Below are 27,812 nucleotides of genomic sequence, written 5' to 3'. Positions count from 1 at the left end.
CTGATTCAAATCTTGTTGTTTAGACCTTGGACAAGTGACTATCTCCCTGTGCCTCAGGCACCGAAAAAATATAGATTGTAAGTTCCACGGGGACAGGGACTCATGCCTGCAAAAAAATGATATATACAGCGCTGCGCACACTGTCAGCACTATATAACAAAAACAATTATTATTTTAAAACCAATCGGCAGCTATAAAAGAAAATAACTTCAAATACCGCTTTCCATATCCTTGGCTTTAACACGTATGTATAAAATACCAGCTTTTCTATGCATACAGTGAAGGAGGACTCGCCCCCAGCATTGCTCTATCAGGCTCCCACAAACCCTGTGATTCTCAATGTCCTTACACATTTACATTTTCTCCCCGGACTACTTGGAGCTCCCTCCCTCTCAATGAAACATACAGCCCCGCACACCTGCACATGCTTAACTATGCTTCATTATCTCTGCCATAAAGCAGCGAATACATGGAAGATGCGCATGTGCGACAGACAACCCTGCGAGAGCAAGGCGCGTGCGCGATATACACCGCAGCCGGCACGCTATCTTCATTGTGCGCATGCGCGATTTGCAGCCCGTTGTGAGCGGGTGCGTCACGCTTTGCCTTTTAATCCTAAACACAGAGTGCGCATGCGCTGTACTGGCCGCCGCAGTAGGTATCTGGTTGCCAAGGCAACTCTTCGGCCCTCCACAGAAGCATCGCAGTTCTCTCCGGTTACCTTTCTGAGTCTGGACCGGGATATCGAGCAGCCATGTTGTCTGTGCTGGACGCCCTGTGGGAGGACAGGGATGTCCGCTTTGATATATCGCCGCAGTAAGTATGGGGTTGCTGGAACTCTGCAGTTCTCTCTCTCAATTATTTTATATATATATTATTCTTGGCCCTCAAACATTGGCATATAAAAAATAGGGGCACCTTATTTCATATGGCCATGTGGTATGCAGGAGTTTACAGCCAATTGAAGATACAGCACCATATTGCATGCTATTTACTATAGACAAAGATCGTGTTACGAATTGTATTGCTGACCTTTTTTGTGGCTTCCTATGTATACTGTATGTAACCCTGCCTGCGTGGCTTCCTAGGGAGGCTACATCGGTGTAGTGTGGTGGCTAACATCAGCATAGGTTTACTTACCTTATCCCTGGCCGCTGAATGTGGTCGGCTGCTCGATGGGAAAGGTTGGGCGCCAGGAGTTTTTATAGTACAACTTCAATCTTTATTTATGTCCCCAGACATGGGAACACTTCATTTCCATGTACAACAAGATTGATATGGTTGTACCTTGTTTCATCCATACTGCTATCATTCTTCGCACCGTTCTTTCCGGGGTGCCCTCTCAACACCCCTGGGATGTACGTGCACTTGTTACTGAGAGAACTAATTGTATTGCTGACCTTTTTTATTCATACCTATGTATATGTAAGACTGCGCTTATAGTGCCAGCGACGCGACATCGCCTCAAATCAAATGCATTGCCGCCGTCGCGTGCGCTTAAAGTAAGCGACGGCTTGGTCGTGATCGCTGGAAGTCATCTCAATTTGATTTTTCCAGAGACCGTAGCCTGACGGCACTATAAGCGTAGTCTAACCCTGCCTGTGTGGCTTCCTAGGGAGGCTACATCGGTGTAGTGGGGTGTTTATTTTTTATTTTTTAACATTGTGTATTGTGTTACAAAAATAGCTTTACATTTCAGGCCATAAATGTTACCTACAGTTTTCTCTCAGATCAAACCATTTTAGTACCAGACACGGACACAAATCTTTGTTTTGAATATATTTTAACATTCACAGGCTGTAAAGGGGAACATTTGTCTGTATTTGTTTCCTATGTTTACATTAGAAGCTGTGGTCCAGTTTACCATGGGGTTAGAGAATTTTTAACAATTTGAGCTCAGCAAAGTTTGCATTATGTAATATATTTGCCCTTCATTTATAAATGATATGTTCGTTTTCCCAAACCACTGACAAATGAGATTAGTATTGCTTAGTCTTATTAAGATGCTGGAGGCTTAGCTGCTGTTAATGCCTCAGAAAGAATACTGGAAAACCTAAGGCCTCGTCCAGGGTGAAGGCAAGAGCAGAGTGAGCGAGCTGGCACTCATGCACAGTGACGTCACGTGCATGTAAGCAGGAGACCAATCTTGTCCTGCTAGAAGAAATTTGCGGGGGGGGGCGTGTCAGTGGGATGGGGGGCGTATCAGTGGGACGCGGGGGGCGTGTCAGTGGGACGCGGGGGGCGTGTCAATGGGACGCGGGGGGGGCATCTATTGCAGTAACACACATAGATATATCTATATAGATCTATATCTATATCCATATCCATATATAAAAATATATATCCCCTCTCTCCCCCCTCCCCTCTTTTTCTCTTCCCCTGCTCTCTCCCCCACTGCTTTCTCCCTGCCCCCCTCTCTCTCCCCTGTTAACTCCCCCCTCCCCCTCTCTCTCCCCCTCTATCCCCCCTATTGCTCTCTCCCGCCCTCCCTGCGCTCTCTCTCTCTCCCCCCCACGCTCTCTCTCTCCCCCCCCACGCTCTCTCTCCCCCCCATGCTCTCTCCCCCCCCCACGCTCTCTCTCCCCCCCCCCATGCTCTCTCTCCCCCCCACGCTCTCTCTCCCCCCCCCACGCTCTCTCTCCCCCCCCCACGCGCTCTCTCTCCCCCCCCCCACGCTCTCTCTCTCCCCCCCCACGCTCTCTCTCTCCCCCCCCCCACGCTCTCTCTCTCACCCCCCCACGCTCTTTCTCTCCCCCCCATGCTCTCTGTCCCCCCCACGCTCTATCCTCCCCCCCCCACGCTCTCTCCTCCACCCCCACGCTTTCCCCCCCACGCTCTCTCTCTCCCCCCCACGCTCTCTCTCTCCCCCCCCACGCTCTCTCTCTCTCCCCCACGCTCTCTCTCCCCCCACGCTCTCTCTCCCCCCCACGCTCTCTCTCCCCCCCACGCTCTCTCGCCCCCCCCACTTTCTCTCCCCCCCCCCACTTTCTCTCCCCCCCCCCACTTTCTCTCCCCCCCCACACTCTCTCTTTCCCCCCCACGCTCTCTCTTTCCCCCCCACGCTCTCTCTTTCCCCCCCACGCTCTCTCTTCCCCCCCATGCTCTCTCTTTCCCCCCGTGCGCTCTCTCTCTCCCTCCCCCCGCGCTCTCTCTCTCCCCCCCATGCTCTCTCTCCCCCGACCCTCCCCCCTCTCTCTCCCCCGACCCTCCCCCTCTCTCTCCCCCGACCCTCCCCCCTCTCTCTCCCCCCTCTCTCTCCCCCCTCTCTCTCCCCCGACCCACCCCCCTCTCTCTCCCCCGACCCGACCCTCCCCCTCTCTTTCCCCTGACCCTCCCCCCTCTCTCTCCCCCCTTGCTTTCTCCCTCCCCTCTCCCCCCTTCCCTCCCCCCCATCTCCCCCCTTCCCTCCCATCCCCCCACCACTCCGTTTGCCTCCCCCACCACTCCGTTTGCCCCCCCACCACTCTGTTTGCCCCCCCCACCACCACTTTCTTTGCCCCCCTCCCAACCACTTTGTTTGCCCCCTCCACCACTTTGTTTGCCCCCCCCCCACCACTTTGTTTGCCACCTCCCACCACCACTTTGTTTGCCCCCCATCCCCCACCACTTTGTTTGCCCCCCCCCCCACCACCACTTTGTTTGCCCCCCCCCACCACCACTTTGTTTGCCCCCCCACCACCACTTTGTTTGCCCCCCTCCCACCACCACCACTTTGTTTGCCCCCCTCCCACCACCACTTTGTTTGCCCCCCTCCCACCACCACTTTGTTTGCCCCCCCTCCCACCACCACTTTGTTTGACCCCCCCCCACCACCACTTTGTTTTACCACCACACCACCACTCCGTTTTACCCCCACACCCCCGTTCACATCTTTCAGTTTTCTGTTTCGTGTCCCCCCCGTTTCGTGGCCCCCCCGTTTCATGTGTCCCCGTGCCCCGTTTCGTGTCCGCCCCCCCGTTTTGTGTCCCCCCCTGTTTCGTGTCCCCCCCCGTTTCGTGTCGCCCCCCCCCCCCCCTGTCAGAGGACAGCAACAAATGCAAGCTCCCAATGCTTATATTGCATTGGTTTTACCTTGCTGTCCTCTGATTGGCTAAATTTGGTCATGTGATCTGAACTTGACTCCCCCCCGCCCCCCTCTTCCGTCTTCCAAGGGGACAGGCTGCTCAGTGCGGTGGGACAGGTGGTGCAGTGGACTGGCAGGGGGACTGGCGGCGGTGCGGTAGGACTGGCGGTGCGGCAGTGCAGTGGGACTGGCGGCGATGCGGTGGGACTGGCGGCGGTGCGGTGGGACTGGCGGTGGGACTGGCGGCGGTGCTGTGGGACTGGCGGCGGTGCTGTGGGACTGGCGGCGGTGCGGTGGGACAGGTGGCGGTGTGAGCATGGGTACTATGAGGAAGAAGGCACGCCTTCAGCTCCTGCAAGTGTCGCAGCAGTCACGGAGGGGGGAGGGAGAGGGAGGGAGGAGGAGTCCTCGGCCAATCAGGGGGTTGGGTTTTCAAACTTTAGGAGCGCAACAGCTCCAAATTGCAGGGAAATAGGCGTAAAAAAGTGCATGTTGATTAGGCGGCCATGACGGATCACCTGTGGCCAAAATCCACACGCCCCTGGCGTGTGGGCATGTGGATTTGTTGACCAATATATATATATATAAAATCAAAAAATAAATAGATGATATATATGCATGCACGCACGCACGCACGCACAATGCACACAGAGCTTCATAATATGTTGTATTATAATTTCTTATGTACTAATATCAATGCATCAAACATGTAACAAAGTAATACCTCGACCAGAGATCTTACAATATATTAGATTATAATTATCAGTAGGAGATGGAGGGGACACGCGGTAATCTTACAAATAACTGCCTGGGTGCGCCAATGCAAAGGTGAGGCGTGCAGGCACAGAAGGACAACAGGCACTTGCAGGTTTTAAAAAAGTGATTTTGTGTTTATTGGTAGGTGATCAACATTTCAGTCCGGAGCACGGACCTTGCTCAAGATTTAAAATATAGTGGTTACAAAAACTAAGGCAATTCTCTGTCTGCCAAAGCATTCATTCTGGCCGAAAATCTGTACTGAAGTCCAAGGGGATTTTCAGGTCAAAACAGACTGAACGCCACTTCAGCAGATGGAGAATTACCCCATAAGAGTGGTATTAATAATATTATTATTATTATAATTAGTGGTGTGCGGTAGGAAACATTTGAGAACTCCTGTTTTAGTGGGATATACCAATGTTCAGCTGACAGTCTGTTGTGGTTGTTGTGATTGTATTTTAGACAAATGAAAATGAGACCAGGAGAAGTGCTTATAGACTGTTTAGACTCAATTGAAGATACTAAAGGAAACAATGGAGACCGAGGTAAGTGTGACTTGTAGTAAACTGAAATGTGACCACCTGAATCAGAGTTTGGGGGATTTTTGGAGATTACATACATTTAGTTCCAAAAAAATGTAAATATATAATAACCGGGAATCAAATGAAAGCTGAACCAGCAATCATAATAACTTTGGGCAAATTAGTACAGTATTACTGTATATTTACAAGTGTATACATTATTGGGAGATGTTTTTTGTTTGAACAATAAATGAATTAGTTGTTGTTACCTCAACACATTTGTTGCAGTTGGGAAGTAATATTGATGATGTCACAGATATGATCATAATATGTAATCACTTTGGGCAGGGTGTGTGTAAATATAATATGTATATATGTTGTGTATGTATATTTATTACTTATATATAAACTTTGTGTTGATGTGTTTAAGGTTGTGGTGACGTAAATGAAACAAATTATTTACTAAAATAGTTACCAGGTAGACTTTGTGTCAGCGTTTGTATGTATTCTGTTGCTTCATTAAAACCATAACTTTTTTTTCTCAGGGCGGCTTTTAGTCACCAATTTGCGAATAATTTGGCATTCATTAGCACTACCTCGAGTCAACCTTGGTAGGTACTTTGTGAGTTAGACCATAATCACTGTACTCAAATGTCGAACATGACAAGACAAGAAAATGAAAAAAGTTTACCTGCCTGCAGTCATTTCCTCAAACCGTTCAACTTGTCTGAATAATACAATGTGTTTTTTATTTAGTTTTTTTAAATCTTTTTATTGGAAATTATACAATGTTGAATAGTTCCTTCACACATAATACAGCATGTATCTTATCTAAATATTCCATTTTGTTTCTGTAGTTTACACATTTTGTAAATTCCCACTTTATTTATTAATACTGGTGAGTCATGAATAATACAATGTGATTGGCAATTTATTACCATTTGTTTATTTCTAAATGTTTATAACTCAGATTTTATTTTTGTGATCTGAGTTATATTTGCTTTTCTCTATTCCACGGGAGTCCTGGGGAAGAAAATGCAGCCAGTGGGAGCAGAATCAAAGCTCCACCAGCTGCAGGTGAGAGCGAGAACCTTTAGGACAGGGGTCTCAAACTCAGTCCTCAAAGGCCATCAAAGGCCATCAACTGGCCAGCTTTTATGGACATCTGTTTCAACACCGTTGTCTCAGTCAGTGGCTAAGCCTGATTGACTCACCTGTGCTGAAATAGGGATATCCGTAACAGCTGGCCTGTTGGTGGCCCTTGAGGACTGAGTTTGAGACCTCTTCTTTAGGACATTTATCCACCTTCTAACGCTATGCAGGTGCCAGCAAATTTAATGTCATATTGGCAGTGCAGGCATTAAACACAAACTCTGTACCTTGTCAAGTAAATTATTTGTATCGCTGTGCTTAATGATCACCTAAAGAAATGACACTATTCATATTTTATATCCACAGCAGAATTTATAGTGTGTCCACATAGGCCAACATAAAAACAACTTGCTGTATAACACTATCTTTTGATTATGTTGTTTCATATTTTTGTTTTGTAGCTGTTGGTTACAACTGTATTTTAAACATTACTACAAGGACTGCTAATTCGGTAAGTAACAACATAATACATTTTTAAGATAACATTCTATTGATAGTGACTATTCACAGAAAGATCTTACACTTTTATCCATATCAAACATATGACCTCTAAACGTTTCCAAAATATCACTGACTGTAATTGTAGTACAAAGACCAGTTTATAAAAAGAGAGAGTCAACAATACTTTTTTCATGCATTAAAACTAAGAATTTGAACATAAGTGTCGGTGCCGTCTTTAAATGCTGGAGAACTCTCTATTCTTTGGTTTGAAAGCAGAAAGGGTGGCATGAGCCAGTATCATCATACGTCAACCACTGAATTGTATATGAAAAAAGAAAAGGTAATGAAGACCAAAAAAATATTATTTTAAGCAAAGTAGAGGAACAAGGTTATCCGGTCTATACAGAGAGAGAAGCGGCCACCTGTCTCAAACTGATGGCATTTGAAGAGGCTAGAGGTGCTCCTGACTAATATCTTGATAACAAGTGATATTTATATCACATAGAAAGACCAGCGTTATTTTATATAGAAAGGCCAATCAGGGTGTTGAAAGCCCTTTTGAGGCCGAAAAGGTCTTTCTATGTAAAATAATTATCACTTTATATCAAGATATTATTCTGGAGCGCCTGTAGATTCTTCTACTCATTTAATTTTAGCCATCAATCCAAAATGTCAGGCAAGGATTGTATTACTTACCATTTTAACGCTTATCAAAAACTTTGAGTTAAAACACCCCAAAAGCATGGCTAGAGAAGGCCTTTTCAGATACTGTCCCCGTCCTTCATGTTTTAAGGATGTGGTATACATTTTAAACAGTTTGTAAGAAATAGTACATTTTTTGTTGTTTATTTTACAGAAATTACGAGGTCAGACTGAAGCACTTTATATATTAACAAAATGCAACAACACTCGCTTCGAGTTTATTTTTACAAATGTGGTACCTGGGAGTCCAAGGCTGTTCACTTCAGTCATCGCTGTGCACAGGTAATTAGTGGATTTTTGCAGCTATATCACAAGATGTTCATTATTTGAAAAATTGAAAATGTAGCGTGGCTTTTATAATCATGCAAAATATGAATATATTTAGCTGTTTCTTATCACCAATGTACAAAAAATATAAATTGTTGAAGAGATATTTTTGGTAATGAGTTATATTAATGTTTGGTGTCCGATTTTTAAAGACTCCTATTTGCGTCTGTTGTAGGGCTTATGAGACATCTAAAATGTATCGAGATCTCAAATTAAGGGGTGCACTAATCCAAAACAAGCAGCTAAGACTTCTCCCCCGAGAGCAAGTATATGACAAGATCAATGGGGTGTGGAATTTATCCAGTGACCAGGTAGGAATATCCCAAAACAGAGAAAAATATAGAAAAAACCATCAGAATCCTTGATTCTCTTGATTTCTATCCATTTGGGGTTTTTTGGAACACATAATCAAACTAATGTAAACATGTAGCAACAAACAGCCCATTGTTTTTTTAAAGTGTCTTGTATAGCAGTGGTGTGCAAACTTTTGTTGCTGCGCCCCCCTGCCTGCTCTCCCCCGGTGCTCACGCCACCCCCCTTACCTTAGTGTGGCGTCAAATGACGCAGCGGGGTCATGTGACGTCGTGTTGCCGTGGAGACGCGTCCCAAAGCCAGCTGAATCTTGGTAAGTAAAGGTTACAGAGGCCTCGTCTGGTCCCCTGGCATTTAATTTAAATGCCCTGGGGAAGAGTGCAGGTCCTCTGCAACCGCTGCGCCCCCCCAGAAAAATCTTGCGCCCCCAAGTTTGTGCACCCCTGTTTTAGAGTATTACAATATTCACATACAGAGGGGATATGTTTCTCATATACACACACCCAGGGCCACCAACCGGGGGGGACAGAGGGTACTGGCGTCCTGGGCCCCGTGAGTCAGGGGGGCCCGGCCGCCCAGGCCCCCTGCGCGGCCATGCCCGTTAAAAAAAAAAAAAAAAAAAAAAGAAGTACATGGCGGCGATTCTCCTGCGCGCATGCGCAGGGCAAGCAGGGTGTCCGGCCTGCTGCCTGTGGGCCCGCCTGCTGCCTGTGGGCCCGCCTGCTGCCTTTTGGGCCCGCCTGCTGCCTTTTGGGCCCGCCTGCTGCTTTTTGGGCCCGCCTGCTGCCTTTTGGGCCCCCCTGCTGCCTGTGGGCCCGCCTGCTGCCTGTGGGCCCGCCTGCTGCCTTTTGGGCCCGCCTGCTGCCTGTGGGCCCGCCTGCTGCCTGTGGGCCCGCCTGCTGCCTTTCCTGCTGCCTTTTGGGCCCGCCTGCTGCCTGTGGGCCCGCCTGCTGCCTTTCCTGCTGCCTTTTGGGCCCGCCTGCTGCCTGTGGGCCCGCCTGCTGCCTGTGGGCCTGCCTGCTGCCTTTTTATTTTGCCCTATTATTATAGTTGAACTCAATTTCTGATAAACACTCGGTTCCCCGGGTATATCTCATCCCGTATATTTAGAAATCCTGTAGTACTTACAATTTACACCCACTGCTGTCGAATGCTAGTTTGTATTCAGATGCATGTTTCAAGGTCTTACTGTATTTGTCAACACTTTTTTTTTATAACAGGGTAATTTGGGAACTTTCTTCATAACGAATGTGAGAATCGTTTGGCACGCTAACATGAATGACAGTTTTAATGTCAGCATTCCTTATCTGCAAATTGTAAGTTGGACGTCCTTATAAGTAATTCAGCTTGAAAGAAATACATATGAATATATTGGCTCACTATACAAATTAGAATGCAGTGTTTTTAAAGCATAAAGGCAATAAACAAAGGGGAGCTGCCATTGTTGATTGTCATTGGTTGTAATTGTACCAGTTGACACAATTTTGCCATGTTGAAATTTCCAGACTTCTATTCATTGTCAGTATATTGTATCTTTTCATCAGGAAAACAGGATAAACAGCACACTACCCCATTGTAGAGGGCGAGGGGGTTGGCCCGGTATTAAAGGGGTTGCACTCCATATGGCCACCCCCTGACCTCACCAGGGAGGCAAGGGGTTAACTGGACTGCGGTCCAGGAAGGTGGTTTACACCTTGTCATGTCATGAAAATGTATGTTCCCCTGTTCCCATGTTTCATTATAATCCTGTATTTTAATGTTTTAAAGTGCATTTCTGTATCTCCAGTTCTGGAGGTCGCAGAGAGTTGATATTTGGCCAATGTGTGAAGTCACTGTAGGCATTAAGAACTGGCAAATTTCGACCCACTGAGCCCACCAGAATGGAACTTATTATGTGTAGATATTATAGTATATACAGTATGTATGGTATTTTGAATCTGCTCTGGAAATGCAGACCATCTGCTATGCTAATAGGTCATGAAGGGCAGTCGGCTGATTGAGCCTAAGCACTGTGATCAAAAGTTAACTGCCTGATTGTTTACGCTAAGTACTAATCAACAGACTCTGCCGCTCTAATTGTTACCTGAGGGTGGAGAATCGTCAAACTGGAGTGGTTTGTAAATGTTATGTCTACACCTACAAACAATGCATATACTTCATTTGGTAGACTGGTCGTTGCCCCTGATTTAATTATGGGGCTACCCATAGAGTCCCAGTACACATGGGCTAATTAGCTGGGGGGCATGGGTTAATCTGTGTCTCCACGTTAGGGATTGGATACAGATAATTGTTCACCAATAGCCTGTATTCAATGTTAAGAATAGGGTTACACAGGTATATAAACTGTGTCAACCCTACAGTTTTTAGTTCTTCTTCTGATACCATCTTGAATGTCACCGGATTGCTGGAGAATTGCTAGCTGATACTTCTCCATCCCCCAACCCTACCTTCTTGTCTGTTAATTGTACTATATTGCTGTGTTCACCTTATTTAAGGAATAAATATATTTTATTATATCTAAGCCTCGTTCAGTCCAACCCAGATATTTGGTGTTCATTATATCTTGTCATAAGCTACAGTGACACCCATAATAAAGTAACACTCACAATTCGTAGGAGAGTATCCAATTCACTTAAGACGGACGGTACACATGGATGATGAAAAAATATTGCCTTTATTTGCAAAGGAACATGCCACACTACAATGCGACGTTTCAGGCCCATACACTGCCTTTTAACAGGTAAGTGTGTAATACAATAAAGCAAATTAAAATATCACGTGTGAGCACATTCACAAGTCTCAGACCCTGATTTTCACCTTTATCTCTAAGCATAGTGTGCTTCCACTGTAGCCAGGGATTCTGGGAAATGACATGCAAATGAGCACAGTTACACCTTTCGCTTCAAATTCATTTTGACATGGACCCTGTAAACTTATGCCTGCCACATTACACAGATTTTCAGCACATCCTGGGTTAAAGTGCATAGACAGTAAACCTACTCACAGACAGCTGTTTCAACCTTTTGGGTCTCATCAGTGTGAGACTGTTTATTCTGGTCGAAACAGCTGTCTCCAAGTAGGTTTACTGGTTTACTTTAACTCAGGCTGTGCTGAAAAGCTGTGTAAGGCTGTGCTTATAGTGCCAGCAACAGCGCCGTCGCAGCAAAACAAATGCATTGTCGCCGTCGCGTGCACTTACAGGGCACGCGACAAAGCGGCGGAGCGACAGTGCTACCAGAAATCTGGTAGTCAGTATTATTTGATTTTTTTCGGCGACGGTCTCCCCTTGCGGCCAATCGAGAGCTTTTCTGTGCCTCTGCTCTCCCCTTTTATGACGTTGCCCAAAACCAAAGTACAACTTTTGCAAACGGCGACGGGTGACATCATCGGTCGCGTCGCCGGCACTATAAGCGCTGCCTAAAGCGGCAGGCATAAGCTTATAGGGGTCCATGTCAAAATGGATTTGAAGCAAAAGGTTACCCTGTGTGCTCATTTGCATGTAATTTCCCAGAATCCCTTGCTGCAGTGGAAGTACTGTATGCTAGGAGATAATGGTGCTGTCTGAGACATGTGAATGTGCTCACATTTGCTGTATACTATACGATGGAGGGTTTTTGTCACTTTTTACACCCATAACTTATTTAACAATAAACAAACGGTACAGTTTAAATACCCATTGATGGCGATCTACTGGAAATGACCTAATTTGACTTCTGAAATGTTAAAGCGTCCTATTGCCAAAAAACACTGGAAGAGGCATCTTCTCCTCTCTTAATGGCATTCTCTAATATAACCGGAAAGTCCCACATAGAAGAAGAAGAAGAAGAGCATGCAATGAAAAAACTTTATCTATGAACAGATGTCCAATAAACTGACTTCATCACAATATGAATTATTTGTTCTTTAAAACCTACAGAAGGAAGTATGTATTCATATGATCATATATCAAAAAGAACCACACCTTTTGTGATAAATAATAAAAAGACACCAGAAGACTGAAAAACAAATATAATAATACCAATATTAATCCAGTTAGAAATTAATAATGGGCTCATAGTTTAAAGTATTAACATCTAAATATCCCATTCTTGTATCTATTATTGGCATATAATGTGAAACAAATTTTATAAAATGGTGAAATTAGGAAAAATATATCACTATCAAGAGGGTGGATATCACTATTATTTGGGGTGGCAGTCTTGGGGACTGAGGGTTTCAAGTCTGCAATGGAAAAGAGAACTCTGAGTACTGCAACCCGTGCGAAGCTGGGTATGTTTTCACATATTAGAACAATGCTTGCGAAGCTTGTATTTAAAAATGAATATTTCCCTATTGATTTTAGCAGAACCTTAGTAGCCCTGAAAGCATATACGCTTTTTAACCACTAGGGAACTAGCCATTGAAGGTATCACTTCTGCCTTACCTTTATTCTGTCTATATCTATTAAGCAAAACACATAGATTAACTTGATGTCAATGCAATGTCATATTTGGTTACCAGCCTCAAGCTCTGGAAGAACTGACTGTAGAACAAGTTCAGGATGATGTGGAAATAGAAGCCGATGAGCACACTGATGCATATGTGGTAATAACACCAATAGCCCAATGTTTTAAAATTCAACGTACCAATATATTGAACATACAAATTCAATACTGCACCATTAATACTCTTTTAGTTGAATTAAATTATTTAAACATTTTTCGCAACACCCCACCTTCACTATTCACTGAATATATGTATGGTGCAATTTTTTTCACCGTCCATGTGTAACGTTTAAAGTGAATTGGATACTCTCCCACGAATTGTGAGTGTTAATTTATTTTGCGATAATGTGCTGTTTCTCCTCCTTTCCTGATGTCTACTATATAAAGTGTGACCACACTTTAAGAGACAAGCATCTTCCCTTGTTCCTCTGAAGAAAAAGAGACTGGCTCCATACTGGGATGTTTGGGACTTGTTCCCTATTGTTTAGCTATTGTATCTTTGCATAATTTGTGTATTATTGTACAAGGGAGTGAAAGCATATTAATGTTGTTTTCTCTTTTATAATTAGCGCTCCATAAAGATCAGAGACTCAAAGTTTGGTTTAGCACTTGTCATAGAAAGCTCCCAACAGGTAATACAACTAATTTATACATGGATATAAAAATCTAAGTAGTGAAATATTTTTACAAGCAATTTTATTTACAGGTTAACACACAGATGTAATTATACGCATTTTTCGGAAACTATATGAGTATATACATATGTTATGTAAGAGCAGCAATCTCATCTCAATTTCATTTTACTTATCCTTTGTACCCATTTGGAAACTGGGGATCTGCTGTTGCATACAACTTTGGTCATACATCAGGGGACACCCTGGTGCAGACATATGAAAGGAAAAGATTTTGAAGACCCCTTATTCTGGAGACCAAAAGCAACATCCTTGCATATGAGCCAGAATCACTAACTTTAAGTTGAATGTACTGTATTGGTATGGAAGACAAAAGAAAAAAGCAAACAGCGCACTGAGGATCAGTTTGAAAGAATTGTATTAAATAAGAAGTCCACACAATATGGACCACAAAATCAAAAAATGTCACGGCAATATTATACAATAAAAGCATAAAAAACTTACAATAAGTATAAGGTGTAAGCAGATCGGGCGATATCAGAAGGAATGCCGATGAGTACCGCCAATGTAAATTTCCGGACTGCGATCTCTGACAGCTGAATGGAAGACCAACTCAAACTCTATCAATCTGCAATACCAACCAATAGGAACACGCTGAGCAACCTCGTGTGACTGCTACGAGTTTCGCACTTGGGTGCTTTGTCATGGCACCTCACTATTATCACTATTTTTATCAAGCCCATTTGTCTGTGGACATGTTTTCCTATTGTACAAAAGGCATTGCTGCTTTAAAATGCCTACTATTGGGTTTCCTTTGAACTGCTACATTTGAATTTTTGTGTACATACTATACATGTAATTTACATGTATGCAGTTAGGCACTTTAGAGTGCCACGTTCGAATGAAAAAATATTTATCATTTGTATTCCTGATGCCTACATTTAATTGTGTTTGTTAGCTATTTGTAGTTTTCCTTGTGATCATATAGTTTTCAGGTGAAACTTTCTTAAAACATTGTGCCCGGAGAATATATGCGTTTGGATTATTCTCACGTATTGTATTTTATTTCCCTCGGCTCAGAGTGGTGGATATGTGCTCGGCTTTAAAATTGATCCAGTGGAAAAACTCCAGGATGCTGTGAAGGAAATAAACTCATTGCATAGAGTCTACTCTGCAAGTCCCATATTTGGAGTAGATTATGAGATGGAGGAAAAGGTAATTCATGTTTATTTTGGTATTTAACATCTGTATCCAAAGTACTAAAATGTAGCATAACAATAAATGTGAGTTTTGAGTTGTAGTTCATAGAAAATAATAGTGTAACTCGGGGCCCTGACGAGGTTTTTTAATCACTGACCTATCGAATTTTAAGTGACAATCTATAATTATAAAAGAGCCTGTGTATGTATGACTGCGTGTCTGTCTGCCTGTCTGTCTGTCAGAGCCATAGCTCCAAACCTTGCATGCTTACTAAGGGGAACCTAGTGGTGTGCACCTGTGCATTATTTATGTTGGGACTGTCCTGTTTTTAACTGCTTCGCCTCTGATTGGTTGTTCCATCTCTGCTAGGCCGCTGATTGGTCAGTTTCACGTTGCAAGGCCGCTGATTGGCCTTTGCGTTGCAGGGAGGTATGTGATAGGTCGCAGCGCTGAGCTGGAGGCCTTTTCGACTTTCCTTAGGGGGAGAGCATAGGCCGTGGTTGGGGGTGTGAAGCAGGAGGGAGAGGTGGGGATGTAAGAAAGCGAGAGGGGTGTAGGAGACAGAGGGTTGGGTGTGAGGTGGGGGTGTAAGGCAGGGGCAGGGTTGGGGTGTAAGGGGGGTGTAAGAGGGAGGGGTTTGGGTGTACGGGGGAGGGTTGGGGGTGTGGGAGAGGTGGGGTGTAAGATGGGGGAGGGGTGGGGACTGTAAGAGGTGGGAGGGGGGAGTGTAAAAGAGGGGGAAGGGGTGTAAGAGGGAGGGTTGGGAGGTGTAAGAGGGAGGGGGAGAGGTAGAGTTTAAGAGGGGGAGAGCTGGGGATCTAATAGGGCAGAGGGAGAGGTTGAGGTGTAAGAGAGGAAGGTCGCTGATGCAGTGTGAGTGTCAGTGAAGTGGGTGGATGTCACTATTATTTGGGGTGGGAGTTTTGGGGACTGAGGGTTTCAAGTCTGCAATGGAAAAGAAAACTCGGAGTACTGCAACCCGTGCGAAGCTGGGTATTTTTTCACATATTAGCACAACGCTTACGAAGCTTGTATTTCAAAATGAATATTTCCCTATTGATTTTAGCAGAACCTTAGTAGCCCTGAAAGCTTATACTGTACTCTTTTTAACCACTTGGGAACTAGCCATTGAAGGTATCACTTCTGCCTTACGTTTGTTCTGTCTATATCTATTAAGAAAAACATTTAGATTAACTTGATGTCAATGCAATGTCATATTTGGTTACCAGCCTCAAGCTCTGGAAGAACTGACTGTAGAACAAGTTCAGGATGATGTGGAAATAGAAGCCGATGAGCACACTGATGCATTTGTGGTAAGGCTTTTCTAACAGTATAGATGATTTATTCAGTTTGTATGCCAAAAAAAAAGAAGCTCTATGACAGGGGTGGCCAACTCCACTCCTCAAGGGCCGAACAGGACAGGTTTTAAGGATATCCCTGCTTCCGCACAGCTGGCTCAATTAGTAGCTCAATCAGTGGCTCAGTCAACCAATGTGCTGAAGCAGGGATATCCCTAAGATTTGGCCTGTTGGTGGCCCTGGAGAACTGGAGTTGGACACCCCCACTCTGGGATATTAAATGATAAAATAAGATAATTTTCTTAATGCATCAAGCACGACAGCTAAATGTGCTGAAAAAAAGATGCACTTCTCTATTTTAAAAGCTTGGTTCATATGTAAAATGAGTGATATGAGAAGGGAAATTAGTTGGCATTAGTACACACTGTGCACATTTATGTAATTATGTAAAATGCTGTTATACATTGTAATTTCTTATGACTGTTATATTGTTACAATGTGATTTCTCCATGTGGTTTTTTTTGTCGTTTAAAGCAGGGGTGCGCAAAGTTTCCTTCATGCCCCCTCCCCTGCCCCCCCCCCCCCCCCCGTCTCCTCTCCCGTCCGGCTTGCGCCCCCTCCCTGCACGGTTCCGGTGACAAATGACGTTGCGTGGTCATGGTGATGTCATGTGACCCCGCGGCGTCATTTGACGCCGGGTTACCATGGGACGCGTCGCTGGAAGGCAAGGTAAGTAAAAAGTTCCAGAGGCCTCGCGCGATCCCCGACATTTATTTTAAATGCCTTCGGGGAAGTGCAGGGCTTCTGTAACAGCCGGGCCCCCTCACCCCCCAATAAATCTCGTGCCCCCCACTTTGCACACGCGTGGTTTAAAGGCTGAACCCACATACAATGTTAGCAAAGCTGGCCACTGCAAATTAGGTAGCTTACATTGTGTTTCTTTTATATTTGTAGGCATATTTTGCTGATGGGAACAAGGTAGGTTACTTTATTTTTAGCATATAATTATTGACTACAAAAATTGTATAGTATAACTATTGTATTCTGACTATCTGTCTTTTTCCCACTTTTTCTCCTGTGGACTCAAAATGTAACAACAGCAACAAGACCGTGAACCTGTGTTTTCTGAAGATCTTGGCCTTGCAATAGAAAAATTGAAGGATGGCTTCACTCTTCATGGACTGTGGGATGTTATGGGATAAGTGGTGGCTGCATCAGTTTATTGTTTTTTGATGGGAAAGATATACAATTTCATTTCAATATAGCAGCACAAACGTCTTAAAGAGGCACTTTAAAAGAAAAAAATATATATATATATATATAATTTAATTTTTTTTTAATGCAGCCTTTGATTACCCTTGTTGAAAATTAATTACCTAAGCTGCCGATCAATTAGTTCTCCCGTGATCAATCAGCAAAGAACCTGCTTCCCAGGGCTCACTAAATGGCTGCCTTTCAGTTTCAATCAATTTTTGAGTCAGTGTAAGTTAGCAGCTACAATGTATCCTTATATTACTATGGTAACATTATCTATTGTTACAGTTTGCAGCTCAAACTGCTGGAAATATTGGCAACAAATTATCACAAACAGGAAAGTGTTGCAAATATCTTGCACTGCTGGGGAAGTGTGTTAAAACCTGCTATAGAAATCAAAGGATGCTCAGTATATTAAAACTCATTAAAATGGCCTTAAGAGATGAATTAAAAATAATGTAGTATTAATACTATAGAATTGATTTATTAAAAAAAAAAACATGTAGGATATTGCATGGATTGCTCCTTTTAATGGGTCCAAATCTACATTTTCTTCTGAGAGGTGTTGAGCACGGCGTAAATAATGAGGATCACACTGTAATCAAGTACAACAACATTTGAATTTGGTGCTAAAACCAGCACTAGATTTATCAAATAATGAGTCAATTGCACTGAGATTTCTTTGAGAATTGTTTACCCCAGTCTGGCAGTTAGGTGACTTTGGTAAGTGGCTCCTGGTTTTTCCAATGCAAACTGTATCATATAATCAAATTTAGAGAACAAATGTAACGTATAATTATATTCTTGTTCAGCGGCGTAGTGCGCTCACGGTATACAGTATACTTATCACCGGTTCTCAGCCGACGTGGTTCTGCAATGAGGAGGATACCACAGTCAGTCAAAGATTCAAAAGTAGCGGCACTCACACACCTTTCAAGTGGTCTTGTGAAAGGATATCAAATGTAAACATTTCAAAAATGTATTTGATGATCATCATCAAATACATTTTTTATACCTTTTCTTAAGTCCACTCATGTTTTAATATAAAAAAAGACAAAAATATAGATGGCATATAAACCTACTGTAATAAAGTGTATATTGTTTCTTTCTACATTTCTCCGGCTTTCTGTGTACTGTATATTATTGCGTTATCACTTGTCACCATGTTTTAGTCTGAGAATAGTACAAATAAAAATGGCATAAAAGTATGTGTTTCTCCATTTCTTTCATGCAGCAGTTGTTTTTATTATTTATAACTGATAAATATTCTAAAAAGCCAAAGTGTGTTTAATATCGCAACGGCTGACAAAGAACATTTGTTAACCTTGTAGTATGGATTGATAGAAAAAGATATATTTTAAACACATTCATTAACTGCGATACTGCCAATCACTATGCTATAACATGGAATTCCGTGCCCTGCTCGACACCATCACAGTTTAATCAATAACCCCCATCAGTATAAACGAAGAAGTACAACCAAATGCTATTGTTTTTTTAATTGTACACAAGAATATTTATGTGGTCCTTATAGTACATTTTAACTCCTTTAATGAAATCGTTGCACAGTAGAACATTTTGGAAGAAGACAAAAGGACATGCAGTAAGTTTTACCAATAGATTTTGTGTAATGTGTACTACTGCATTCAAGACAACATGCTAAAGCTCTGATGAGTCAGATGCTATGTGTTGCAAGTGGAGAGAATTAAGTCATTTATATTGTTACAGAGGGAGTAAGACAGCTGCTCCTCTTTTAGATCACAGGTTACCTTAACACTTTGTGAGCTATACATGGAAAAAGCGTCAACTGAGCTCCCATTTCAGCTGTTGTTTTAGCAGCTGAGTGTACCACTATTTCTGGTATAGCATCAAGTGTGACATTGCGTTTCTAGATATTTCCAGAAATTGGTTTTGGTTTATGGCTTGTAGAAACAACTAATTGCATTTCACAGTCCTGATTCTTTTTGTGTGTGCAAAAGGAACCATGTTTTATTGTGCTGAACCTGGACCCCTTTTGTTTCCGCAATCTTGCAGCAGTTAATTATAGAAACCAGATTATCATTGTAACGTGCTGCCAAGAAACATGACATTTAACTTGCACAGAACTTTCTTTACTGAGTTTACTCCTTTTCAAGTTGTACCTTACCATAGAAATATATTATACCAGTTCTTGTATTAATGTTTTTTTTTTCCTTTACATTGTTCTTTTTATTGATTATCTAACATTGCTGGTAAACATGACAGATTTCAACACATCTTTACAAATTTCCATGTTTAAATTATACTTAAAAGAAAAAATATATACAAGTAAAAAGGTATAAATCAGATGCTCAAACTTAATACAAAAATACACCATTTTTAAATTAAACAATTAACTAACAGAATGTACAAAACATAACTTTAAACAGACACATAGTACAGACGTTGGGTTCGGATATAATGTCCTCTTGTCTTGATAGTATTAATGTTTTGACATGAATATCTTGCACACTTTACATAAAGCAAATATAAGCGTGAAGACAACTGTATTTATGTATATGTACACAATATGGTGTGTGAGTGTATATCTATATAGATGTTGGTATGCACACACACTCAATTCGTTTTTATTGCTCTAGAGCACGGGTGCTCCCAATCATCAAGCCTCCCTCAACAGGTCAGGTTTTCAGGATATCCCTGCTTCGGCACAGGTGGCCCAATGAGTCACTGCTTCAGCACAGGTAGCTCAATCACAGGCTCAGTCATCGACTAAGCCTCTGAGCTACCTGTGCTGAAGCTAGGATAGCCTGAAAACCAGACCTGTTGTGGTGGGGGCTTGAAGACTGGAGTTGAGCACCCCTGCTCTAGAGACATAATTCACAGCAAAGGATCATTTGCTATTTTTATGTTTAGATTACAATTTATGTTCCAGTTACATTGTAGGCTATACTTGTGAAGTAGTGTAACACCGATGGGACTGTGTATTTTCTTTATCTTGAATTTATTATGTACATACTTTTCCACAAAATGTTCTGAGTAGAAGACCTTTAGAATGACACACCGACTGGACTGCACCGACATTATACTTTATACTGTATGACAGGACACATTTCTTTAAAATGTCAAAAATGTTATAAAGATTAGTATAGTGCCTGGTATGTCCTTACATGAAACCTTTAAATGTTGCATTTCTGCATATATTCTTTTTTTTTCTCCTTTGGTTATAGGCACTGTTACAAAGATATCCCCCTAGTAACCATAATCTACAGTTGCTTCTTTCAGTCTGTGACAGCTGCAGGAGCAATTCCTCTTTCCAATTTGGCCAACCTAAATTCCATATTGTAAGACCCTGTACCTATATTTAGCTGGCAGGCTTAAATTGCAGAGGCTTTATGCTTGGCAGAGTTCACAGATCAGCCTTTTTACAGCTTGCCTCGGAAGCGGACAGCAGCTAAGGCCTTTTCACTTCTCCCTCAACCCCTGCTCTTCCAAAAAAAATGGATCCCACTAGGGAACTCAAAGAAGAACTTCGACTTTACCAGTCAACTCTCCTCCTAGATGGTCTGAAAGAGCTACTTGATGAAAAAAAGTTTGTTGACTGCTTTTTGAAGGCTGGGGACAAGAGTATTCCTTGTCACAGATTAATCCTTGCAGCTTGTAGTCCCTATTTCCGGGAGTTCTTTTTATCTGAAGAAAGCGAAGAGAAGAAACAAAATGTGGAGTTAGATAATGTTGACCCAAATATAATGGAAGCCATCCTTAAATATCTATACTCTGCTGATATTGATCTTAATGATGCTAATGTGCAGGATATATTTGCTTTGGCCAGTCGCTTCCAAATCCCATCTGTTTTCACTGTGTGTGTCACTTATCTTCAGAGGAAACTCTCTCTTACAAATTGTTTGGCCATCTTTAGATTGGGTCTTCTTCTGGACTGCCCAAGACTCGCAATAACGGCTCGTGATTACATTTCTGATCGATTTGAGCAGATCTGCAAAGAAGATGATTTCCTGCAGCTTGCTCCACATGAGCTTATAGCAGTAATTTCCAGTGATGCCGTAAACGTAGAGAAGGAAGAAATCGTGTTTGAGGCTGTAATGAAATGGGCCAGAACAGACAGTGAGAACAAAGTGAAGATTCTAGGAGATGTCTTTGACTGCATTCGGTTTCGCTTGATGCCTGAAAAATACTTCAAAGAACATGTTGAAAAGGATAACCTAATTAAAGGTATTCCTGATGTACTTAAAAAGGTTAATATTATTAAGGATGCCTATGCTGGCAAACTGCCTGAGCCTACCAAGAGCAAAGAAAAATCAGGTGATGAAGCAGTAGATGATGAGGATGAAGATTTGCTTCCTGGATACATGAATGACATTCCCAGGCATGGTATGTTTGTCAAAGATATGGTCCTTTTGGTTAGTGACACAGCTACCGTGGCCTACGATCCTCTTGAAAACGAATGCTACTTGGTAGCATTGTCTGAGCAGATTCCAAGAAATCATTCCAGCGTAGTGAGCACATCAAACCAAGTCTATGTAATTGGAGGATTGTATGTGGATGAAGAAGACAAAGATCAACCCTTACAGTCATATTTCTTCCAGGTATGTTTTCTTTCCCCTTCTTACTTTGATGACCTTATATATTGTACTAAATTACTGGTACTCTCATATATGTGGGCATGGAATCTACCGCAGTTTACTCAAGCAATTATACTATTATTGAAGACTTGCACCTTTTGTATAAACTAAATTAATTTAACACTTTGCAACCATAGAATTAAATTAATATTATTTATTATAACTTCCTAAGCAAATAAACATAGGCTTTCATTTTCAGAACATGTTTTGTAAATTGGAAAAACAGAAGAATATTTATATAAGTTCTCATATTTTTATAGTTTTATAGACTGGGATTTGTATCTGAATTGAGTTCCATCAGCTTATTTAATTGAACAATAAAGTAGTGTTTCAAATGTTTCTTAAACTCGTATTCTTGTGTTTATAATTTCTTATGGGAAATGAACAGTAATTGGTTAAGGTACCAAACATAAAAATGTGCATAAAATGTCATAAGTATACAAGGTGAAGTTACAACATACTAATGGAAGCTTAATAGGCAGTATACGCTCATGCTTTGCAGTAGTGTGGGTTACTACCATTCATTCTTTGCTAATGAAAGTAACCTTGCTTACAGTATGTGTAACCTTCTCCATGCTGGTGGAATACCACATAAATGATTATGCAGTTATCAGGGTAATTACTTTGATTAAAACGTGGCATTTGATCATTGCTGACATTCTCGCACTCCTGCTTTTCAGCTTGACAGTATTGCTGGTGACTGGATTGGACTCCCACCACTCCCCTCCGCCAGATGCCTTTTTGGCCTGGCAGAAGCAGATAACAATATCTATGCCATTGCTGGCAAGGATCTGCAGTCTGAAGAGTCACTGGATTCGGTGTTCTGTTATGATTCTAAGTATGTTTGTGTATGGTTTCAATGCCTCTCACCATTTGGCATATTTCACGAAATGGCACTAAGTCTAACTATCTCCATTTAGAGCCGTGGCTTGGAAAGATGTGAAAAAACTCCCAGTCAAGGCCTATGGGCATGCTGTAGCGTCACACAATGGGCTGATCTATTGCCTTGGAGGAAAAACTGATGACAAGTAAGTACAGTATCTGTATACACTATACATTATGTAGACCTGTGTCTGGATGCTCTACTTAGCTCTCTTCTCTCTCCCACCTCCAAAAATATATACATATATATACACACACACACATCAAGGATGCGCATATTTGCGAGTTTTGAATAATAAACTTTTGAATTCGAACAAAAAAAAAGTGTTTTATTCTCTTTTGTGTTTTTTTTTTCATTAAATGGTCAAACTTTTTTAAATGCCCACAAATTTTCGAAAAGTTTGTCCACATTTTGAAAAAATAATCCAAAACCAATCCGCTGAAAAACAAAATAGTTTTAGAACCAAAACAGGAGTCAGTGTCCACCATTAATACACACGCGTGTGTGTGTGTTATTATTATTATTATATTATTCCTTTACACCTTTCTTGTGTTACATTGGCTAACACACCGAACCAGACCTACCGTATGTAGAGGTTCATGAGAATTCTGTCTAATAAGAACCTGGTGAAGTCAGTCAAACTGGATTTGGTTTACGGCACCTGTCAAGAGCTTTGAATTCCCGAGGATACGTCATGTCCTTTTATATCAGTGTGTTAGCTTATGTAAAGTCTCAGAACTGAAGCAGATTAGGACACACATCAGCAATGTACAGCACACACCAATACAAATCATTGAAATAAATGTTGATTGTCTTGTTTGGAACATACATGTATTAGTGGGCAGTGTCATTGATATGAAATAGCTTCTGGTATTTGAAACTAAATATACAGTACAAAGGGTGTGCAACTGATTTAGCTAGGGACACATATTACATGTGTAATTGAACTATTTCAAATGTATAATATGTAGTAAACTATATGCACATCAAGAGAGGGGAACAAGAACCCAAGTAAATCTCTAATAGCATGCACACCAACGGTAAATATGTGTTTTGATGAATGAATGTGCTTAATACTTAATTAAAAATAAGGCAACAGTGAAAAAGTGTTAAGTATTAAGCACCTTCATTCATCCTAACACATATTTCCCTTGGTGTGTGTGCTATTAGAGATTTACTTGGGTTCTTGTTCCCCTCTCTTGATGTGCTATCTTTGATTATATATCTCGGTAGCAGGGAACCCTCTATACTACTGCACTATTATCCTGAGCAGTCGGTTCTTTCTAGTTGGTAAACTAAATGCAGTTTTAAAATATATACTGATTATTGGTTTTTTAAAATATATGATTATTGGTTTTAAAATATATACCGATTATTGGTTTTAAAATATATACTGATTATTGGTTTTAAAATATATACGGATTATTGGTTTTAAAATATATACTGATTATTGGTTAAACTGGATTCTATACAGGCTGTGATTTGTGTTACTGGGCCAGCATGAACATTATTGCTAGTATATAATATTATTATTATTAAGACGGGTCATATCTGCAAAATGTGTTAGTGTCTACACAATTAATTTGTTCACTTACAAATCATATAAGTAGTTGTCATGTTGGTTGGAGAAGACAATGAGAAGCAATGATTCCACTTACCGTCTATAATGTTTAATCCGAGATGTTACAAGTCCCTTTTTTTTTTAATTGCAGGAAATGTACTGGTAGAATGTTTGTATTCAACCCGAAAAAGGGAGACTGGAAGGACCTCCCTCCCATGAGAACGGCTCGGTCAATGTTCGGGGTGGCTGTGCACAATGGAAAGATCTTTGCAGCTGGTGGTGTCACAGAAGAAGGTCTGACTGCATCAGTTGAAGCTTATGATATTGCCAGTAACAAGTAAGTGTACTTGAGTTTTGTTGAAGGTTTGTACACATTTCACAGATGCCTAGATCTGCAGAACATTGAGCAGTACAGTACATCTACAGTACGGCATGCCAGTAAAGCAATGGTATCTTAGAAGATGATTATGTTTAAGAAATGGATCATCAAAGTGCAATAAAGGAAACAAATCTCACTAGAATGCTCAGTGGTGAAGACTTTATATACTTTTATAGGTCCTAGAGCAGGAGTTGCCAACTCCAGCCCTGAAGGGGCATCAACAGGTCAGGTTTCCAGGATATCCCGGCTTCAGCACAGGTGGCTCAATCAGTGGCTCAGTCAACGACTGTGCTGAAGCAGAGAGATCCTGAAAACCTGACATTTTGGTTGCTCTTGAGGAGTGGAGTTGGCCACCCCTGTCCCCTAGAAGGATGTGGATTTTTTGTAGTTCTTTATAGTTAAATACATCAAAATCACAGCTATTAAATTTTTGTGACAATTAGTCTCTCCGTCAGTTGTGTGCAATACATGAAGCAATCTGCTGAACTTAAATACAGTATATACAAGATGTATGTTTTTAGGTTTGGGTAAAATCTGAGGTATCAAGTACTAAAAGGAGTTTCTCATATGTTCTAATCTCTGTGCATTTGGCTTTATATATAATTACTAAACGAAGGAGAAACAGGTGCGCAAATCACATCAGGACACGTAAGAGAGAGTAAAAACACCAAATAGTGCAATATTGTCTACTTCAGCAAATTAGCTTCAATGCTGGAAGTTCTATAAAATTTGCACTCACGTGTTTAACGTGAAATCAGAGTGTTGTGGTTATTCAAAGTTACCAACTTATGTCTCCAGACAGGTACTCCAGATCCACATAGAGAGGGGGAAATTCCATATACAAAAAGAGGGGAAAAGCAAAATAGTATAGTACTGTTTTTAATGTTAAAAACACAAAGTATTCCACTTACATAAGTGCCTTTGTTTGAGAGCATTCAGACCACACTGGGTCACAGGGTCAGACAAAATATTCACAGCACACAGCATCCGCTCCACGGCCGTCACAGCAGGTACTGGGCTGATTAAAGTTGTCCTCCACTCCAGATGTCATCAACATGGGCTCCTTTAGTGGTCACTGATATCACCCAACACGTGTTTCCACTGTAAAGTCTTCCTCAGGGGCTAATTTCCTTGCACATATATAATTACTAGGATGATTTCCAAATAAAGCTTCTGTATATTTGTGTTTTTGTGTATTTTTTTTCAAGGTGGGAGGCAATTCCTGAATTTCCGCAGGAAAGGAGTTCCATTAACATGATCAGTTTAGGTGGGTCCTTATATGCAATCGGAGGATTTGCTATGATTCAACTAGAAACACAGGAATTCGCACCTTCTGAAGTCACTGACGTGTGGAAGTAAGTTTAACAACTTTTACAAACCTCCAGGCAGATACTGGTAAAAGTGAAACTTTGTTGTTTTTGTTTAGCTAGTTTTTCTCCCAAGAACTTCTGTTGTGTCTACAGGACATCCCTCAGATTCTAGATATGGCCCGAAACTCATTTTAACAGTTGCTATACTGCATGAACCTTTGATGGGTTTGCAGTGAACACAAGAGACACGTGCTGGAGTGAATCTTGCTTTACTAACACTTCTAGATTGAAGATGTACATTGTGTATTCCCCATGTAAAAGGGTAACCTATGGGAAAACAAATCAAGGACCACTTGACATGGAGATCCCATTTGGCCCCTAAAAGATTGTCCAAGTATTGTAATAGAATAGTTACAATTCCCTGTGTGTTTTGCATAAAATATTATTGTACAAAGTTCACAATGTAAAACATAATCTGTTTACCCATCTAGTTCTTAGGCTGCGCTTATAGTGCCGGGACGGCGCGTCAAAACAAATGCATTGCCGCCGTCTCGTGCGCTTATAGTAAGCGCGGCGCGACAGCTTGGTCGCGATCGCTGGAAGTCATCTCAATTTGATTTTTCCAGTGACCGTAGCCTGACGTCGGTGGCACTATTAGCGTAGCTTACCATTGCTTAATAGGGGTGGCACACATTCTTCTAACAATCTTATCAGGAGAGAGTTCCTTTTTTTTTTTTAAACCCTCTTTTTGTATTATTTATAGTTTGATAGTAAGGCAGTTTACAACTGCTATGTTAACGCTACTGTACATTTATTAACAGTGACATTTGTACCGCGGAGTATGTGAAAATAGGTTTCTGGAAAAGGGATTAGCAAATGAAATCATCACTTGTGAGCACATTCACATGTCTTAGACAGATCTGCAACCCTGCCTTTCCCCATTATCTCTTAGCATAAAATCCTTCCACTGCAGCTATGGACTCTGGGAAATGACATGCAAATGAGCACAGTGTCACCTTTTACTTCTTATCAATTTTAATATAGACCATTATAAGCGTATGCCTGCCGTATTACACAGCTTTTCAGCACAGCCTGGGTCAAAGACGTGCATAGCCAGTAACACCTACTCACAGAGACAGCTGTTTCAACCTTTTGATTCTGCTCAGTGTGAGGCTGGTTTTACTGGCGTTGCAATGTGAAGTTGGAATAGGTTTCAGCCACACATTATATATAAGTTATGGAAAGTGATTAGGAATCATGGATACAATTTTCACAAATATTTTGAGATTGCACCATAGTTTGTTCCTCACTGGAATTGGGCTCAGCCAGGACTTTTTGTACATGAATACTGCAAATATAAACTGATAACTAGATTTTTATAGAATGGAGATCTAAAAACATTATTTAGTCCCAACATTTACACCCGCTAACCCCAACTCCCAACCTTAATGCCCATGTTTCCGTTTCCTGAAAATTGGCCCCCGCAATCATGTGACCCCACTGTACCGGAGGAGCCAAGGCAATGAAAGCGTGAAAGCGTCAATCTGCAGGTTTTTTTTGCATCAACTTTTTTTTTTTTTTTTTTTTTTTTTAAAGCTCTCTTCTTGCCCTTTTCAACACGGTTTTTATTATTTTTTTACATTTTATGCTCCATTCAGGAGATACAAGCGTTTAAAATATTAACTGTTCTTGTGGTTAAAATGAAGCTCTCCCCAGAGCAGTCTAAATGGTACTACAGTGATCCTCAGACGAGATTATATATCTACCGGGTCCCCCTTTAGTGTCTGCAGCCCCCCCATCCTCCGACACAGTGACCTTGAGAGCCCTCCCCTTTCCCACCTGTCTTTCACTCTCCCCCCTTCCCTATCACTCAATCTGGCCATCTCCCCCCTCCCCTGGCTATACACGCAATTCTCCA

General features: G+C 41.8%; 2 protein-coding genes across 4 annotated transcripts in view; both read left to right on the top strand.

The window, feature by feature from the left end:
• Positions 1–563: 563 nt before the first annotated feature.
• On the top strand, positions 564–18,353 carry BBS5 (Bardet-Biedl syndrome 5). Of its 3 annotated transcripts, XM_075609134.1 has the most exons (13): positions 565–816; positions 5,285–5,367; positions 5,889–5,954; positions 6,897–6,946; positions 7,793–7,920; positions 8,141–8,276; positions 9,498–9,593; positions 13,331–13,393; positions 14,474–14,608; positions 14,963–15,022; positions 15,823–15,906; positions 16,846–16,869; positions 16,992–18,353. In XM_075609134.1, the coding sequence occupies exons 1-13, from the start codon at positions 755–757 to the stop codon at positions 17,091–17,093; spliced, it is 1,089 nt and encodes a 362-aa protein (XP_075465249.1). In that variant the 5' UTR covers positions 565–754; the 3' UTR covers positions 17,094–18,353. The 3 variants fall into 3 exon arrangements, with proteins under 3 accessions (XP_075465251.1, XP_075465249.1, XP_075465250.1); XM_075609136.1 differs by lacking the exon at positions 5,889–5,954 and having other exon boundaries at positions 564–816; XM_075609135.1 differs by lacking the exon at positions 14,963–15,022 and having other exon boundaries at positions 569–816.
• Positions 18,354–20,533: 2,180 nt separating this feature from the next.
• Positions 20,534–27,812, top strand: part of KLHL41 (kelch like family member 41) — an 8,234-nt gene continuing 955 nt past the window's right edge. Inside the window, exons 1-5 of the mRNA XM_075609131.1 lie at positions 20,534–21,725; positions 22,442–22,599; positions 22,682–22,789; positions 24,357–24,542; positions 25,793–25,939. Coding sequence (XP_075465246.1) covers positions 20,622–21,725; positions 22,442–22,599; positions 22,682–22,789; positions 24,357–24,542; positions 25,793–25,939 — 1,703 coding nt within the window. The 5' untranslated portion in view covers positions 20,534–20,621. The remainder of the gene's footprint in view (positions 21,726–22,441; positions 22,600–22,681; positions 22,790–24,356; positions 24,543–25,792; positions 25,940–27,812) is intronic.

Source organism: Ascaphus truei, chromosome 7, assembly GCF_040206685.1.
Source record: "Ascaphus truei isolate aAscTru1 chromosome 7, aAscTru1.hap1, whole genome shotgun sequence".
Classification (NCBI taxonomy): Eukaryota; Metazoa; Chordata; class Amphibia; order Anura; family Ascaphidae; genus Ascaphus; species Ascaphus truei.
This window is presented reverse-complemented; position numbering and strand designations above follow the sequence as displayed.